The sequence below is a fragment of the Girardinichthys multiradiatus genome, chromosome 19 (genome assembly GCF_021462225.1).
Source record: "Girardinichthys multiradiatus isolate DD_20200921_A chromosome 19, DD_fGirMul_XY1, whole genome shotgun sequence".
In the NCBI taxonomy this organism is placed as follows: Eukaryota; Metazoa; Chordata; class Actinopteri; order Cyprinodontiformes; family Goodeidae; genus Girardinichthys; species Girardinichthys multiradiatus.
Window position 1 is genome coordinate 33,972,142 of NC_061811.1, and position 18,454 is coordinate 33,990,595.

The window sequence follows — 18,454 nt, forward strand, 5'->3', positions numbered from 1 at the left end:
CACCGTGCACAGGCGTGTGCAGGAAATGGGCTACAGGTGCCGCATTCCCCAGACCTGGGCTACAGAGAAGCAGCACTGGACTGTTGCTCAGTGGTCCAAAGTACTTTTTTCGGATGAAAGCAAATTCTGCATGTCATTCAGAAATCAATGTGCTAGAGTCTGGAGGAAGACTTGGGAGAAGGAAATGCCAAAATGCCAGAAGTCCAGTGTCAAGTACCCACAGTCAGTGATGGTCTGGGGTGCCGTGTCAGCTGCTGGTGTTGGTCCACTGTGTTTTATCAAGGGCAGGGTCAATGCAGCTAGCTATCAGGAGATTCTGGAGCACTTCATGCTTCTATCTGCTGAAAAGCTTTATAGAGATGAAGATTTCGTTTTTCAGCACGACCTGGCACCTGCTCACAGTGCCAAAACCACTGGTAAATGGTTTACTGACCATGGTATCACTGTGCTCAATTGGCCTGCCAACTCTTCTGACCTGAACCCCATAGAGAATCTGTGGGATATTGTGAAGAGAACGTTGAGAGACTCAAGACCCAACACTCTGGATGAGCTAAAGGCCGCTATCGAAGCATCCTGGGCCTCCATAAGACCTCAGCAGTGCCACAGGCTGATTGCCTCCATGCCACGCCGCATTGAAGCAGTCATTTCTGCAAAAGGATTCCCGACCAAGTATTGAGTGCATAACTGTACATGATTATTTGAAGGTTGACGTTGTTTGTATTAAAAACACTTTTCTTTTATTGGTCGGATGAAATATGCTAATTTTGTGAGATAGGAATTTTGGGTTTTCATGAGCTGTATGCCAAAATCATCTGTATTAAGACAATAAAAGACCTGAAATATTTCAGCAATGAATCTAAAATATATGAATGTTAAATTTTCATCATTACATTATAGAAAATAATGAACTTTATCACAATATGCTAATTTTTTGAGAAGGACCTGTACATGCCTGCATTGGCCTTGTGTAAAATGTGTCTCATTTTGCAGTCTTTACAATAGAAAAATAATAGAAAAATAATGATAATAATGATAACCTGAACAGACCTGTAAACCTTGTGGAATAAAGTAAAGGCAGTTTTTTCATTTCCAACCTCAGAGCTGTTTTGAGGCAGCAGCTGCAAGCTGCTCTTAGAATCTCATTTGTTTACATGCAACCATCCCATTTTGAAGCACCAGCATCTGATATTCACATCAGAGAAGAAAAGCTCTTGCAAAAATATCTGGAATTGGAGGAGACTTGTTGTCAGACTGGGGTGGATTATTTTCATTTCAACAGGACATGCTTCATGATCCATGAAGAGTACTCATCAGTACAGAGTCAAACACCCAATTTCAATTTCAACCTGAAACTATGAAACAGGTAGCTCAATCTTTTTTTTTTTTTTAGGAAAACACAACTGTGTGTCCTTTTACACACACTATTCATCTTCAGTTTGGGGTGGATCAAACCTAGAGAAAATCCAATTACCTGCTTGTTTTAAAGACTGAGCCTGCGACTTTTTTTTTACCTAAGATGTTTTCCCAAAGGCAGTGTCTTTTCTGGTGGTCTTCTTCAGAGGCTGTGTCTTAATAGCATTCCCCAGCAGATGCCTTTGTTTTATAGCATTCAAGCCCTCCCCTCACAAGTCACCCCTGCACTACCCACAACATCAACACTTTGGAGACTTATCTAGACTGGCCAGGCAGAGCGGCGAAAGGTTCTGTTAAATTACTTTCAGTAATTAGCCCAGCACGTGGAATCGCTGCTGAGCCCACACACGCCTATATACGTGTGCTGATGTGGGCTCACGAAGCAGCTGCACACTGCTCGCCTTTCATCCGGCGCATTCATGTCTACTTTAGCAGCGGCCAGAGCGTGTTGTTAGGTCTCACCAGGTACAGATGCCACTGCTGAGGCAACTTTGATGAGTTTTTATTTGGTTAGATTCTTTTTTTCTGCCAAGAAATGATTAGACAATGGCAATAACTCAGACTGTAGTGGATTTTAGCAAGACGCAAAACAGAAAAACAAGGATAAATGAGCTGAGTTGAGCTATATATAACTAAAAACAAGGTTTGGATGTCTTTGTAAGATTTAACAAGGTGCTCTGAAGAAAAAAACTCAGATTTCATGCATTATCAGACCTTGAAAATACTTAAATTCAAACTTCAGACTTTTCCAGGCAGCATATGAACTGCAGAGGATGCTGTTTATAAACAGATAACTCAAGCCTTCAAGGCATTTAAGCATGCAAACATAAAGTCCTGTAGTTGTAGAAAGCTCAGCCAAAGACCTACAAATTATAAAAACCTTCTGAACGAAGTTGCTGACAGCACAGCACAAATACACTAGATGAAAACAGTCTCTTCCTGCCCACACACGTCCCATTTTCTCTTGTCCTTCTGTTTCTCGGAATAAAAGCAGAGAAGAAAGTGTCACAAAGCAATCATCTCTTTGCGATGCTGGTGCTGCAGGCCTCATTTGGCACAAAACAAGTGCATATATCTCGTTGAGGAAGCAAGTTTGAACTTTCGACCAGAAGTATAAACAACTTTAATGATTTTCAATTCCCTGCGTTGTGCTTGGGTTTTTATACATTCTGATTGGAGGTCTTAATATGCTACCATTGCATCCTGATAAAAAAAAAAAAAAGTCATGAAAACAAGGGGAACAACCCATGCCAAGCTGCTCAGTCTGAGTTGGGAGAAGATAGGATAGAGTACAATCACAGTCTGAGCAGATGATGGCACAGAAAGCTGAAGAGAAAGATCTAAATTGGATCTCCGCTCCTGGGCTGCTTTAGCCCTGATGGAGAGGAGGAGAGCAGGCTGGGAGGAAAGGAAAAAATGACGTATAGAGCCAGGAGAAGAAAAGGTAATGCAAAAGATGGAGGTGATGGAGGTTGGCTGGATTTAACAGCAAGTTTCATCTTTTCTTTTTATGACAAACCACAATGTGTGCACACACATGGCGACACACACACAAACACATAAACAGCATTAGGATACACAGAAAAAGCCCTTCACACAGAGAGAACCAGCAGATAAGGCCAAAAAGGAAGCCCAGACAGCTGATAAGGCCTGTAAAGGATAACAAATTAGAGGAAAACACAAAGTAAAGAAAGGATGATGGACAGGAGAGAAGAGAGGAGAACACAGCAGCCAAGATACGGAGAAAGTCTTTGGCTCAAAATGAAAAACTGCTGAAACACAAATAGGAGCTAAACACAACATATATAGAAGAAATCTGCCCAATATACAGTACTCGCAAAAGTTTTCACAATCCTTGAACATTTTTAGGCCCGAGCAGGAAGGCTCGGGCCTATTGTAATTGCTCCGTTTCTTATTATTCAGGCGACAACTTAATTGCCTTTTTGGGGGCCTAAACATATTCAAAAACTCACCAAACTTTACCAAAAATTGTCCCCCTAGTGAAATTTAAGGTTTTTAATGGAATTGAAAATGGGCGTGGCCAAACGACTCTACAGCGCCCCCTAAAGTGAGATAGGCCAACTGGTAAGTCCTAGAGAGTTGAAATTTGGTACATAGCTAGATCTCTCCAAATCATGAAAAAAAGTCTACTGAGGGTATGCCCCAAAACCAACAGGAAGTTGGCCCTTTTGGGTCAAAGGGTCATTTTTGGACGTTTTTCACTTTTCATACATGTCGAACTTTAACGAACTCCTCCTAGGGATTTTGAGCTACCGGCTTCATATTTGGTCAGTATGTAGTTAAGGCGTTGGGCATTAAAAGTTATCAAAATTGTGAGTTTTTGAGCATGCTGAAGGGGCGGGACCAGGCCTCAAAATTAGCCTTCTCGCCGCAAATTTTGAACAGCAATAACTTTCACATAAATTGGATGAAATACACCAAACCTGGTATTATTGATCCCTCTCAGGTCATCAACAATCCTATCTGGTCAAACGATGACATCATCAAAGACACGCCCCTTGTCAACAGGAAGTCACTTTTTTCACTTAGAAAGGTGCCTCTCTGACCCTCTTGACCCAATCAACTTGAAAGTGTGTCAGAAGACAGATGACTAGTGGCTCTAACTTCATTTGAAGTACAGTGACTTTTCATAAAAGGGCGTGGCCGTGGTGGCACGGCGAAGTGTGACGTCACGCCATGGCCATACGTTTGGCTTTAATTTCCACATACATCATCTGATCTGTACCAAATTCAATGTGATTGATCCTAGTCCAGTCCCCAACAGAGATCTGATGACATATTTGGTGGGCGTGGCCTAATTCGTCCACAGCGCCCCCTAGAAAATAAAAATAAAAATCAGCCCCAAGCCATGCTTTGACCGAGGAATCTGAAATTTGGTACACGCCCCCAAACGTGTGATAGGCCAAACCTAAGCCGTAGATATCTGAAATTTGGCCCACAGGTAGAGCTTCTCAAACCAAGAAAACCAAGGGGTATGCCCTAAAACGCACAGGACGTCGGCCATTTTGGGTCAAAGGCCAATTTTTGGCCGTTTTTCACTTTTACTCACCTCGAACTTTAACAAATTCCTCCTAGGAATTTTGAGCTATCGGCTTCATATTTAGTCAATATGCAGTTCAGGCATTGCGGATTAAAAGTTATCAAAATCGTGAGTTTTCGGCCATGTTTAGGGGGCGTGGCCGGGGCATGAAAATAGCGTTCGCTCCCAAAGTGAAAAAATGCAATAACTTTCCCAAATGCCAAATCACACCAAAGTTGGCATGAAGGAGGATCTTCGGGTTCCCGATCCTATGGGGTCAAATGCTGACATCATCAAAGCCACACCCACTGAGAACAGGAAGTCACTTTTTTTACTGGGAAAGGTGGCTATCTGCCTGTCTACACTCAATCAACTTGAAACTGTGTCAGGTGACTGATAACTAGTGGGTCTAACTTCATTTGAAGCACAGTGACTTTTCATAAAGGGTGTGGCCGTGGTGGCGCGGCGAAGTTGGACGTCACGCCATGGCCATACGTTTGGCTCTAATTTCCACATAGATAATCTGATCTGCACCAAAATCAATATGACTGATCCTTGTCCAGTCCCCAAAAGAAATCTGATGACATATTTGGTGGGCGTGGCCTAATTTCTCCACAGCGCCCCTTACAAAACATTTAAAAAAATCAGCCCCTAAGCCATGCTTTGACCGAGGAATCTGAAATTTGGTAGACATATGTATCTTCTCAGGACCTACAAAAAAGTCTCTTGGAGCGTTGATCCAAACCCAACAGGAAGTCGGCCATTTAGATTGAAGTTGCCATTTTGACACCAGATTTGCCCTTTCTAGCCTGCATATCTGAGCAAACTCCTCCTACAGCTTTTGACATAGAGACTTGAAAATCACTCAGTATACTCTTAAGGCAATGGGGATCAAAAGTTATCAAAAGCTTTTTGATACATGAAAGCGTGTGTGCGTGGCAATGCCTCAAAATATGACTTCTCGTCATAAAAGACGAAATTGATATAGCTCCTAAAAGGAAAGTCACAGAGACCTGAAACCTTCTAAGATTGATCTGCCTCTGGCCCTGAACAATATTCACTGATCAGATAGTGACATCATCTGAGCCCCACCCCCTGAGAAGAGGAAGTGTCATGTTTTCCTTTAGAGAGTCAATTTTTGATGTTCTTCACCTAATCAATGTGAAACTGTCCCAAGTAACAGATAACATGATGGTCTAAGACAGTCACCAGTACTGACTGCTTTAGCTGGAGGGTGTGGCTATGACGACGTGGCGAATTCTGATGTCACGCCACAGCCATACGTTTGGCTCTAAATTACACATGCATGGTCCGATTCACTCCAAAATAAATATGGTTGATCTTTGTCAGCCCCTAAACACCTCTATTGGATTACATTGGAAGTTGGATCAACAGCGCCCACTAGGACATTTCAAGTGCTGTATCTGCCTCATACATCATCGGATCCACTTGAAATGTACTATACATGATCATGAGTTAATGATGGACATGTTGACACAGTCAATTGATGATGTCGTTTTAGCCCCGTCCACAAACAAACAAGTGAGTGCAGCTTCCATCTGGAAGGTCCGATTTGCTCCAAACTGAATATGGTTGATCTTTGTCTGCCCCCAAACAGCTCTATTGGATTATATTGAAATTTGGATCAATAGCGCCCCCTAGGACACTTCAAGGGCTATATGTCTCTCATACATCATTGAATCCACTTGAAATGTAGTATACATCATCATGCATCATTGCTGAACATGTTGCCACAGTCAGTTCATGACACAATTTCAGCTTTGCCCACTGATAAAACACTGAGTGCAGCTTCCATCTGGAAGGTCCGATTTACTCCAAATTTTGAATGCTTCTCGCCAGACCAGAACCCTGCATGACCGAAGATCATTTGACATGTTGCTCACAGTCCCCCTTATTGGCGACATTTTGAATTGAACAGCGGCCAAATTGGTGGCGTGGAGGTGGCGATGCCAGGCTCTCGTGGTCGCTGCACAGGCCGAGTTGTGCTGAGGTGCGAGGGCCTTCAATGCTGCTTGCAGCTTTAATTCCAATTTGTTGTTTTAAAAAACTACACCTTCTGATTTTATTTCAGGGTGTAGTCACACCTGCCGCTTTTGGTCTGCTTTAAACGGACCAGAGTTCGTTTCCACCGCTGGTCCGGACATTTTGTGCAGGTGTGAATTCTTTCAACCTGGTCCAGACCAAACAACTGGACGGAGACCCACTTTTTGAGGTGGTCTCGGTTCGCTTCCAAACGGACTTTGGTGCAGTTTGCTTATGCTCTGAATACAAACTAGCCCCGATATGACCCAACTACCAAAAACATACATCTCTTTGGACTTAACAAGCCACCGTAGCTGGTAGCAAAGGTGTGCGTTGTACTGATCAGCAGTATGCTGCTTAGTAACGCTACTACCATCAGGGACAGGGCAAGCAGGGGAAGCAGAGCACAACGTCTTCTTCGGCTTGCAGTATGCATTCTCTGACGCGGTCTCAAAATTACAATGGGAAGATCGCAAAATCGGTGTTGAGTGAGCTGCTCTTGACCCTCACAGTGATATAGCAGCTGTAATGACGGCACAAATATGCAGAACGGAGGTGCTGCACGCAACTGTTGTTTTCCTCCATCTCCGGGTCTTTGCTGTGTCCCGCCCCCGTCATTTCTGTCCACTGGGAACAATGACTGTCACCCGTGTGGCTTTGTTTACAAGTTATAGTTAATTTCCAAAAAGTACAATATGAAAGCAAACCGCACCAAAAGAAAAAGCTAAAGACCACTTTTTTTCCCGGACCAAACAAGCAGCCTAAAGGACTTTCCTGGTGTGACTACACCCTTAATTTTACCGGATTTTATTTGGGGAAATTGAGATAAAATCCCAATGAAATAAATTAAAGTTTGAGGCTGTGACAAAATGTGGAAAAGTTTCAAGTTCTGTGAATACTTTGGCCAGACAGCACATATTGAAGGAAGCAAAAAAAAATATGTCTACAAATCAATACAAAAAAAAACCCAAAAAACCAAATGTGTTAAAAAAAGATAAACCCAGAGCTGCAAATAGAGAATTGGAGGAAAACGCAAGGAGGAAGCACATGGGGTTTAAAGAGATAAATAAAGAAACAGTGCTTTAAAAGAAGATAAGAGCAGCAAAACTAGAAAAAGGTGAGAAGCTGACAGAGATGAAATAACAACACTAAAATTTCAAAACCATCACAAATTTGTTTGGATTTTATTGACTAACAGGATTGTTTTCGCTTGAATTGAAGACAATATTGTTTGCCATACAAACTGGGAATCTACTTAAGAGAACGATTTGTTTGGTAAACAAGGGAAAATGAATTATATCAATTTATCTTTATTGCTGTTTGCTGCTCAGCAACAGCATCGTTTTGAAAAGCCCATTAAAAGAAAGCAAAAACGTCAAAATCCAGTGAACTTCACAGTGAAACAAGGCAAAGATGCAGCTTATACAGCTGTCAAATAGAAATGTTGTTGCAGAGGCTACAGGAAGCAGAAAGTAGATGAATCTCACAGGACAGAAAAGGATGTATCAATTCAAACAACCCCAAAAATAAGAGTAGAAAATAAAAAAGGAGAGAAGAGCAGGTGGGAGAAAATAGGGAGAAAGTTTAAAGTAGTGGATACCAGAACATCTACAGTAGACAGATAAGTTCAAACATAAAAAAGGCAGCTTCTGTTAAAGCATTCAACTCTCTGCTGATCTTCCCAGGAGGCCTTGCAGCCTTTGCTGGGAGTAACCTTGTGCTCGTGAGCAGAGTCCCCTGAGATGCATGGGTCCTGTCAGAATCGGGGCCCCTGAGCCAACTAGCTGAAACGGCCCTATAATTCCACACTACATCTACATTCAGAGGTTGTTCATCACAAAGTGCACAGTCACAGATATGCTCGCCTGCGGCTCTGTGCCCACCAAAAGCCTGACTGCAATTCCTGTAACTCTGCAAAACTATTACTTCTAAAGTGGACAAATTATGAAAAAAATCACTATTTCTCAGCTCCACAGCATATATTTGGTTGTTAAAAGTTACAATGAACTCAAAATCTAAAGTACAGATGTATATGGGAAGTAGAAGTTCCCTTATTATATCTCGTCCCACCTTTTACCTCCAAGTGGCTTCAAAAAATAGATTCATCAATTAAGGCTTGGAATTTTAAAACACCTTTTTTTTTTGTTGAACGGAAATATTTCCACACATCCGAATTTGTCTTGTAAGCAAAGGAAAAGTAGCCATACAAATAGATAGCTAGAACGCTTAAACACTGGGACTGAGAACTCTGTAAAATTCTCTTATGCAAATTGTAATGTTGAGCATAGATCCTAACCTAACCTTTATTTAGATTTTTTGTAAAATGGTTTGGATCAGAAGCTTCAAGATTTTCTTTAAATCCTTTTGAGTTTTTAGTTAGACTTAGCTTACTTTTCTGTCCTGACTATTTTTTTAAACATTTCTTGGGCTGGTTTTGCCACCTGAACTGCACCGTGACTCCGTTGTCAACACTGTGGCCTTGCAGAAAGAAGGTCCTGGATTCCAATCCCAGTCAGGGCCTTACTGGATAGAGTTTGCACGCTCTCTCACTGGGTACTCCAGCATCCTCCCACAATGCAAAAAAAGCCTTGTCAGGTTAATTGTTCACTCTATGTTGACCTTACAAGGTTCCTACAGCTTAAGGCAAGCTAAATTCAAGACTTTTTAAGACTTTGTAATGCCACTTGAATTAAAAAGTTAAGACCAACTTCTCAACAAACACAAATGGAAAAATAAGCAACTCCAGTTAGCAACAATTTTACCTAAATGTTTATTTTAACATGACTTTTTGGTCCAGTGTAAAAGTTTCAAATGTATATCTGTCTATTTCTACGTTTTATTTATATCTATCTATTCTCTTTTTACTCTACCAGTCCAAAGTTTTAGACACACTTTCTCATTTAATGGTTTTCTTTATGTTTATGACTATTTACATTGTACATAGATTCTCACTGAAGGCATTAAAACTGTGAAGGCACACATATGGAATTATGTAGCAAACGAAAAATTGTAAAAAAAACTTTAAATATGTTTTATAATTTAGATTCCTTAAAGTAGCCGCCCTTTGCTGTGATAACTGAAATATTAACCTCTGGCCGTCTCTCAATGAACCTCTGGCAAGTTCTTTCAAGACTCTTTGGAAAAACATTTCAGGTGACCACCTCATGAAGCTCAGGGAGAGAATGCCAAGAGAGCAAAGCAGTAATCAAAGCTATTTTTAGAAACTAAAATATAAAAAGTTTTAGAGTTATTTCACACTTTTTGTTTAACACATAATTCAGTGTGTTTATCATGCTGCGCATGCGTGACTCCACTGCCTTCATGGATTACACAGACACGGACGGATAGATGGACGGATGGATAACAGGCGCACAGATCTTCACACTCTGCACTATGAGTATCTCTAATGTGGGAATAAGACTATTATCATTTCATATGTAAATATACCTATATCCTGCATTTTTTATAGGTACTGACCAAATTCTGCCAGTACTACTGAGTATTCATTATCGTAAAATCAAACGGTACCATGTTTCGGTACCTAAATGCATCATGGTAACACTGAGGGAGTAGAAGAATGGGCGATTTTCCATGCAGGACATGAACACAGCATTGTATGCACAAGAGCGTAATAACGTCAGTAGCCGCTGGTACAGTCAAAGCATGGCTGATGGAAGGGGCTTGAAAGTAGGGCTAAAGTTTTCAAAATGCGATGCAGATTACGCTTGTTGTAATGTTTGTGATGCGAAGTGCAAGGCCAGAGGGGGAATACTTCTAACCTGAGGAAACACCTGGTTAAGCACAAGATTTTTCTCAAGGAGGTACTGTATCTGTTCAAATGTGATAGGTACCCATCCCTACCTACATGTTGTATCTTCATCTGCATGAATTTATAACTAGAACTGATTAACATAACTAGTTTAATTGGAATGACTGGGCTGGGATGTGTTATCATTCAATATGACAAACCTGTTAAGGGTCATATGCCATATTCGACCATCAATGCATTTTAGTCAAAAGCTTAATCCTAAAAATGTGATACTACTGGTCAGTATAGAGAACATGACTTAAAAAATATCCATTCAGCCTGACTGATCTTGGATGACAGCTAGCTGCAACACATCTAGGCTCATACATAAGGGTAGATTTGCAACCCTGACAGTAGTAGAAGGAGTTCCCTGATTATGGAGCTCTTAACACAGACAAAAAGATGCATCAGTGGGGTTTAACTGAGGTTTCCTTGAGACAAAGTTACAATCACCTTTACATTTCCTCCTATCAGGTCAGGTGGCTCTTCGTCTGCCTCCAAAGCTACGTTGATGGTGGCAAAAGGTCGACTGGCCATCTGCTGCATCTCCCTCAGCAGTTGCTAGAAGAAAAGAAAAAACACAGTCAGACAGCAGTAAGTTAATAATGACTAAACTGTCGATTCTTCAATCAGACACATATCTTTGATCCTGATTTGTTTTACCGAAAGCTGCTGAGCTAATATGTCTCAACACAGTGTTTCTCTAAAGGCGATCTAACTTTAATGAGAGCATTCAGACAATTACCAAGCGTGTCTCATACAAGATATAATCTGATACCAATCAGAGAGATTTAGGATGAAGTATTTACAAAGACAGAGTCTCAATCTGATCCACTACAATAATCTTCTACAAATCAATACATGTATATGATTGACAGCCAGTAGCTCTATAGATGTTCTGGAAATGACCAACTATCTCTGTCTCGGTTGAACTTCAGTGATGCTGAGCTGTGAAGATTCCCTCGCGAGTCCCAGCTGAAGCATATGCACAAAGCAGCTTGGCTTATCTTCTGATCAGCATCTCTTTAATCGCTTACTTATATGGTCTGCATTGTAAGATCTAAGGGTTTTGGACTCATGCATAGTCCATATTTGATTTAATGAGGAATCTACCCAGTGTGCCATGAGACTAAGCGGTGACATCAAACTCAGAAACGCCAGAAGTAGTCACATCAGAAAACATGCACAACATGTGGAAAGGAACAGAGCTGATAGGTAAGGGATAAAGAGCTTAGAAGTTTAAAGCAGGGCAACTTAAAAAACAATGCCCTAAGTTTGAACGACTCAAAGAGAGAGAATATGGCACAACTGGCACCCACCGAAATCAGGGTTGTCCAACTCCAGTGGTTCGTAAGCTGGTGTCTATTTATTTTTAGATGTATCCCTGGTTCAGCACATCTGAATCAAATGGCTAAATTACCTTCTCTCAATGCAATCAAGATCTACGGAGTCCTCCTAACGACCAAATTATATCATTCAAGTGCGTTGAAGCAGAGACACATGAAAAAGTTGCAGGACATCAACCCTGGAGGACTAGAGTTTGACACCCCTGACCTAAACAGACAGGTTAGACAAGAAGCCCGGACGTCCACGCTTACTTTGGAAGAGCTGCACAGATTGCTCAAGAGGGAAAATCTGTTGAGAGGATAACTATTACTTCCACTCCATATTGGTGACACTGGATTATATTTAGGGCATCAGATTAAAGGGGGCCATATATGAATGCATGCAACAGTTTTCAGAGGTTATTTTGTAAAAGGTTTTTTTAAACCACGTATCAATTCCTATTATTCATTTAGTTTTTTTTTCTAAATATGAAAAAGTTCAATGGGTGTGAATACTTTTGTGAGACGCACGCAGAAGCTGCTTCAGGAATTCTGAACATAACTATGTAGATCAATTTTAATACATGCTAATAAATAGGAGAGTCCGACCCACTGACTGAACCTATCTGTGTGTGACTTCAACTTCAGTTTGTTTTTGTAGGAGAGATATTTTTGCATCCAGCAGAGAACATGTTTCAAAAAGTCTTGGAGATTTAAAATGATATCTAGTCCAAAGCGATTTAAGTCAGAGACTTAAGAGACAACAATAACCACATCACATCTCTGGAGGACTCAGTTCCGGTCACCAACAGATTTCACAGCCCATGTCTACTAATTAGGGGCTAAGCTTGATTTAAAACTAATGCCTCACAACTTGTAAGATAAATAAAGAGTACTCTTGCATCCAATTTGTCACAGCTGAGGGGTGGGGGTGGGGGAATTTTCTGACAGGAAACCTCTTCATCAAATGAAATCTTACTTTAGTTTTTTAAAACTAGTCACACAAAAAGCAGTTTTTGGAATCCTAGTATGATGCAAAACAACAAATACATGTTAGAAAACAAATAACCAGCACCTTCAAACTGTACTCTGTTAATTATAAACTTTCTAACAGTACAAGGCAGCGGCCCATCCTCATTTTCTTTTGATTTACAACATGGACCTTGGCCAAAGGAGGAAGAGGAGGAGAGGTTATTATGAAAGGATGGAGAGTGGGACAATAAACAGAAGCTAAAGAATACAAATAGACAATGATGTGGGGATAATTAGAGTGGAGAAGGAAGAGACCAACTTAAAAGAGCCTATATGTGAGCAACAACAGTACAAAAAGGATGAGAGGGCACTCATCACTGACTGTCAAAGTTAAGATAAACAGCATTGACTGTCAAAACACCATTACCCGATTACTAACTTCAAGACCCTTAAAACATCTGAAGCTGCCATAAGAACAAGAGTTAGACTATTGATCATAATCAGATATGTCCACTGCCACTTCAACTCAAAGGAAATCAAGCTGTGCCAAAGAGGCTTGATGTGTGTGTGGTTACAGTTTTGTTTTTAGACCAACAATCATAAGAAGCGTGGCACATTCCATAGGCCTTTGTCCCATTAAAAAGAGTCGGCATGAAAGAAACAGGTGCCTGCACAGGGCATTGCTGCGATTCAACTTGAAAGTGTGCTGACAGTGGGAATCACACATAAACTATTTGTGTAGCAAGAGGCCACCGGTCCTCAAGTGAACCCCTCGACAGCTTTCAATTAATCCGCTGAGTGCTTTCATCCTCTGTGAGGCTCCCAAAGGGCTTATTGACATGTCAGCACCTTCCTCCTAAATGTGACACTTAGAATGATATCCTTAATAGGGGTTACAGTAGAAGCCAGAAGGACACCGTCTCTCTCTCTTTTTCTCTCTCTGTGCAATAAAAACTTGGAGAAGAAAATGTTCTTATCACAAATTCTCTTTGTGGAGCCAACCAACCCCTTCAACTCTAGCAACTGTTCCCGTTCCAGATCTCCCAGAACTCCCCTCAGCTCAAACAGCTGAGCTGGAGCCTTTCATCCCTCAGTGTTTTCCTTAACAAAAGGAGTTATCAAAATTTGTTATTAAGTGATATTTGAGGCCGACAGCGATCTGAAGTCTTACCAAGAACAATCCGGATCACAGTAGTTCACAGTTTAAAATGTTTGATAGTCTTTACAGGCTGTTAGGCAACTGGCAGTGATGAAACCAGCATGGTGTCAAGAAATATTGCGCTAACCTGTTGGAAGCCCAGTATGACCATACTGATCAGTGTTTAAAGCTTCCCATTGTTTAATCATCACTTTTTAATTTTGTATTTTCAAATAAAGTTTTTAAGAATTTAAATGAAAGCTTAATGTACAACACAGAAATGAAGAGCTAACAGCAATAAAACGACACTGTGACAACAAGAGACGCACAGAGAAACTGGTTCAGATTGTTGTTAGAGTGAGCGCCTTACTAAGCTCTGTACAGAGTAGACGCTGGCGCTGAATAAGGAAGACTCCAAGTTTTTTTCAATGTCATGGAGGTGTTTAAAATGAAGTCAGAGGTTGCACAAAGTTGTAAGGGGATATTTAAAGCAAAACTGTACTTTTAGGTGTGAGAGTGAAACTTTTCTACGTCATTACGTTTCCTGTTTTGAATAAATGTAATGAAATGATGTTGTACATATTTATTTGAAATATTTGTGAAAATACAGTGATAGAATTAAACCAGGTTTCTTTCTTTAACCAAAGAGTCTTTTAAATATTCAGTGAACACTGCAGTCTGTCTAACCTGAATTTACCTTCCCCAGGGGTACTCTGCCATCTGCAGCAGAAAGCTCTCTGAATACCTACTGTCTGGATAAAAAGAAGTAGGCTCAGTCTTTTAGTCTGAGTAAGGCCAGAGGACAGGTATCTACACATCATTTTCATGTGAAAATTCCAAACTTTTTTCAAGCTAACAATTCTGAAGGACAAAGTCCATTTATTGCCCATATTTAAAGTGTTTTTCTGACTGGAAGTAATAACATTTTGGAGTAGCCAAGCCAGAGTCCTGACTTAATTCTGATGGTGAATCTGTGAAGGGAGTTAAAGATTAATGCAGATAAATTGTAAAAATACCAGTGGAAATGTAAAAAACGTTGATCAGCAATTAGAAGCAGAGCTGGGTCGCTGATTGACTGATGACGAGAACTTTTAGACCAAAGAATTAAGGTCTGCAAATACAAATAACTTACCTTAATTTTTTTCCCCGTACCTTGTCAAGCCCTTAAAATACTTAAACCAAATTCCAGACTTTTCCAGACTATGTAGGCACCCTTCTCTCATAACCCTCCCACAAAAAAACTAAAAGCATTTAACCCTTAAAACTGACAACCCAAGACAAATGTCACATAACACGTAAGTGGCAGCTAGAGGATGAAGCACATCTGATTCCCGATCCCACAGTTAGCACGCCAACTCTGCACCAATAACATCACCAATCAGACCATTTAGGTTAAAGGACCTGGAACAACATGTTTGTTCATGGCACGTTCAGAAGGTTTTGTCACACAAACTCAATATTTTTCAGTAACAGGAGTTGCCTTGGTGATGTTTCAGATTAATAAAGCATTAAAGGACGTAAAGAAGCTGCTGAATGTGAAAAAGCCTTACTGTGGAGGACGTACAATATTAGAGGGAGTTCATTACCGCTCTCACAACAAAGAGAAAACCTAACATAAACCAAATCACTCATGACACCCTACACTACAAGAAGCTATAAATAGAAACATAATAGTAGAACAACAACAGGCATGAAGTATGAATGAATCCAAACAAAGAGGCAAGGAGTTGCCTCATAATAACAAACAAGTAAAACCAGTCTGAAGTGGCTGATCTGCTCACTCCTCAGACTATTCAACATCATACAAAAAGTAATGAAAATGTAAATGAGCAACTCAATGTGCTGAATGTAGATGTGTCATGATTAGACATATGGTTGCATGAAGCGTTTGACAGGCAAAACATGTAGTCTCATCACGGCAAAGACAGCGGAGCGTGTAACAACACAACATGCAACTGCAGACACGTTTCCCTCGTAACGGAAGGCTGATGTGCTTTGCCTTTGAGTTATATATTCATCTATTACACTATAAAGGATAATCCTATTAAACACTAATCATGTGCCATCTTCTGTCCAACTAAAACTAAACTCTCTGTGAGCCAGATAATGAACTAAACTCATAAGAAACTGGAAGAAATTCTGTCTTTATTGTGTTGATGAACCAGACAGCTACATTACCGTCTGGATGGTAGGAATCTGCATGCAGACAACATCTTTTCTCATAAGCACAACCCCTTGAGTGGCACAAAGCAGCCAAATTGATTTACTGGATAAAAAGCAGAAGGGGAAGCATCTGAATGTTGCAGTAAACAAGCTTTTTAGATTCCGTCCACCTCACTGAACTGATCTGTAAACAGCTTGGTCTCCTGCCTAACGTACAGCTAACCTCAGTTTAAACAGCAACAGTTGGCTGAGGCCGCAGCCTTTGGTTCTAACGCTGAACAATATTTCTCTCCTTTCCAGAATACATGTTTATTGATTCAAAAATAATGGCATATAATCTTATTGTAGGACAGAGTTCTGCAAATTTCTTGTGAATACTTCAAACACCAAGACAATCTGAAGCATGTTTACAATTCATTGGGCTAAACAGCACAACAACAACAACATGTTTTAAGGGTTACTGAATGCCATAAAAATGAACCAAAGATACAAATTATGAAGTCAGATGTTTTTCAAAACTCCGGTTCAGCAGCTTTCCTATCCACTATCCTACAGGGCTGGTCAGAGTCTACATGCTCTCATCATGGGCATGACGGTCTTTATTTCAACTCAATTTTTTATTCACACACACACTACATACAGCCCTCCTACTATTTGGATAAATGACTTTGAAGTTGCAAAGAAACTACACATTTTGTTGTAGCCTCAGGCATAATTCTGGTATTTAAATTGGTTGGTTTCCTGTCAGAAAACATAGCCAATACCTGCTTTATCCACATCAGAACCAACTTTAAAGTGGGTTTAAGATCATTGTCCTGGTGGAACACCCAATAGTCTTCAAGTTTAGACATACCCCTTGTTGATCCAAGGGAAGGTTGAATAATTTGAAGGTCTTCTTTTATTAATACATCCACCTTGTGCAATGCACTAGTACCTGTGACAGCAAAACAGACCCTCAGCATGATGCTGCCAGCACCATGCTTGACTGTTGAACCAGGGTTTTAGGTTTGAAAGGCTCACCTTGATTTTGTACGTCTGATCATAGTGGCCAAAATAGATCAGTGTTCATCTTGTCCGACTATAAACATTGGCTCGTTCATGCGAGCAACTGCAAACGTCAATCGTGCAGTAAAGTTTCGATATTTGAGTACCGCTTCTACCTTGAAGGGACACTTTAAAGGCACGTTAATGGTAAACCCTACACAGTGGACATGGACACTGGTACTACAGAACGTTCTGGTTTATGATCGGCTTGAGCCCTGGTGGTTCCAGGGTTGTTCCTAATTGTAAATGGTTTTCATTTCATCTGAGGATGGCAGTTTGGGTCAGACAGCTGGAACTTGGATACAGTAGGACAATGACTCCTAACACACACAAAATAGTTTTAGAAGGCTTACATAAAACTTGAGGTCTCCACCTAAAACTGCATAGGGTTTTAGGTGGAGACCTCAGCGGCCCGATCCCCGGATGCTTAGGCTGGCTCTAGGGACGTGGAATGTCACCTCGCTGGGGGGGAAGGAGCCTGAGCTTGTGCGGGAGGTCGAGAGATATCGACTAGAAATAGTCGGGCTCGCCTCCACGCACAGCGTGGGCTCTGGAACCCATCTCCTAAGGTCTGCGGTGCCTGTCGTGGCGGCAATCCCAGAACCCGGTGGTGGACACCGGCAGTAAGGGATGCTGTTAAGCTGAAGAAGGAGTCCTATCGGCTGTGGTTGGCTTGTGGGACTCCTGAGGCGGCTGACGGGTACCGTGAGGCCAAGCGTGCTGCGGCCCGGGCTGTGGCAGAGGCAAAAACTCGGGCCTGGGAAGAGTTCGGTGAGGCCATGGAGAAGGACTACCGGTTGGCCCCAAAGCGATTCTGGCAAACCGTCCGGCGCCTCAGGAGGGGGAAGCAGTGCTTTGCCAACACTGTTTATAGTGGGGGCAGGAGACTGCTGACCTCGACTGAGGAAATTATCGGGCGGTGGAAGGAGTACTTCGAGGATCTCCTCAATCCTGCCATCACGCATTCCGTGGTGGAAACAGAGGCTGGGGACTCAGGGTTGGACTCTTTCATCACCCAGGCTGAAGTCACCGAGGTGGTTAAAAAGCTCCGCGGTGGCAAGGCTTCGGGGGTGGATGAGATCCGCCCTGAGTACCTCAAGTGTCTGGATGTTGTAGGGCTGTCATGGTTGACACGCCTCTTCAACATTGCATGGCGGTCGGGGACAGTGCCTCTGGACTGACAGACTGGGGTGGTGGTCCCCCTTTATAAGAAGGGGGACCGGAGGGTGTGTTCCAACTACAGGGGGATCACACTCCTCAGCCTCCCTGGTAAGGCCTACGCCAGGGTATTGGAGAGGAGAGTCCGACCGATAGTCGAATCTCGGCTTCAGGAGGAACAGTGTGGTTTTCGTCCCAGCCGTGGAACACTGGACCAGCTCTATACCCTCTACAGGGTGCTCGAGGGTTCATGGGAGTTTGCCCAACTGGTTCACATGTGTTTTGTGGACCTGGAGAAGGCATTCGACTGTGTCCCTCGTGATGCCCTGTGGGGGGTGCTCCAGGAGTAT

At 41.7% G+C, this 18,454-nt stretch overlaps 1 protein-coding gene across 2 annotated transcripts in view; it reads right to left on the minus strand.

Moving 5' to 3' along the window:
* The window catches only part of atrn (attractin), a 184,306-nt gene that overhangs the window by 12,164 nt on the left and 153,688 nt on the right, over window positions 1-18,454 (minus strand). For both annotated transcript variants that reach the window (XM_047346206.1, XM_047346205.1), the window contains exon 27: window positions 10,758-10,865. In XM_047346206.1, coding sequence (XP_047202162.1) covers window positions 10,758-10,865 — 108 coding nt within the window. The remainder of the gene's footprint in view (window positions 1-10,757; window positions 10,866-18,454) is intronic.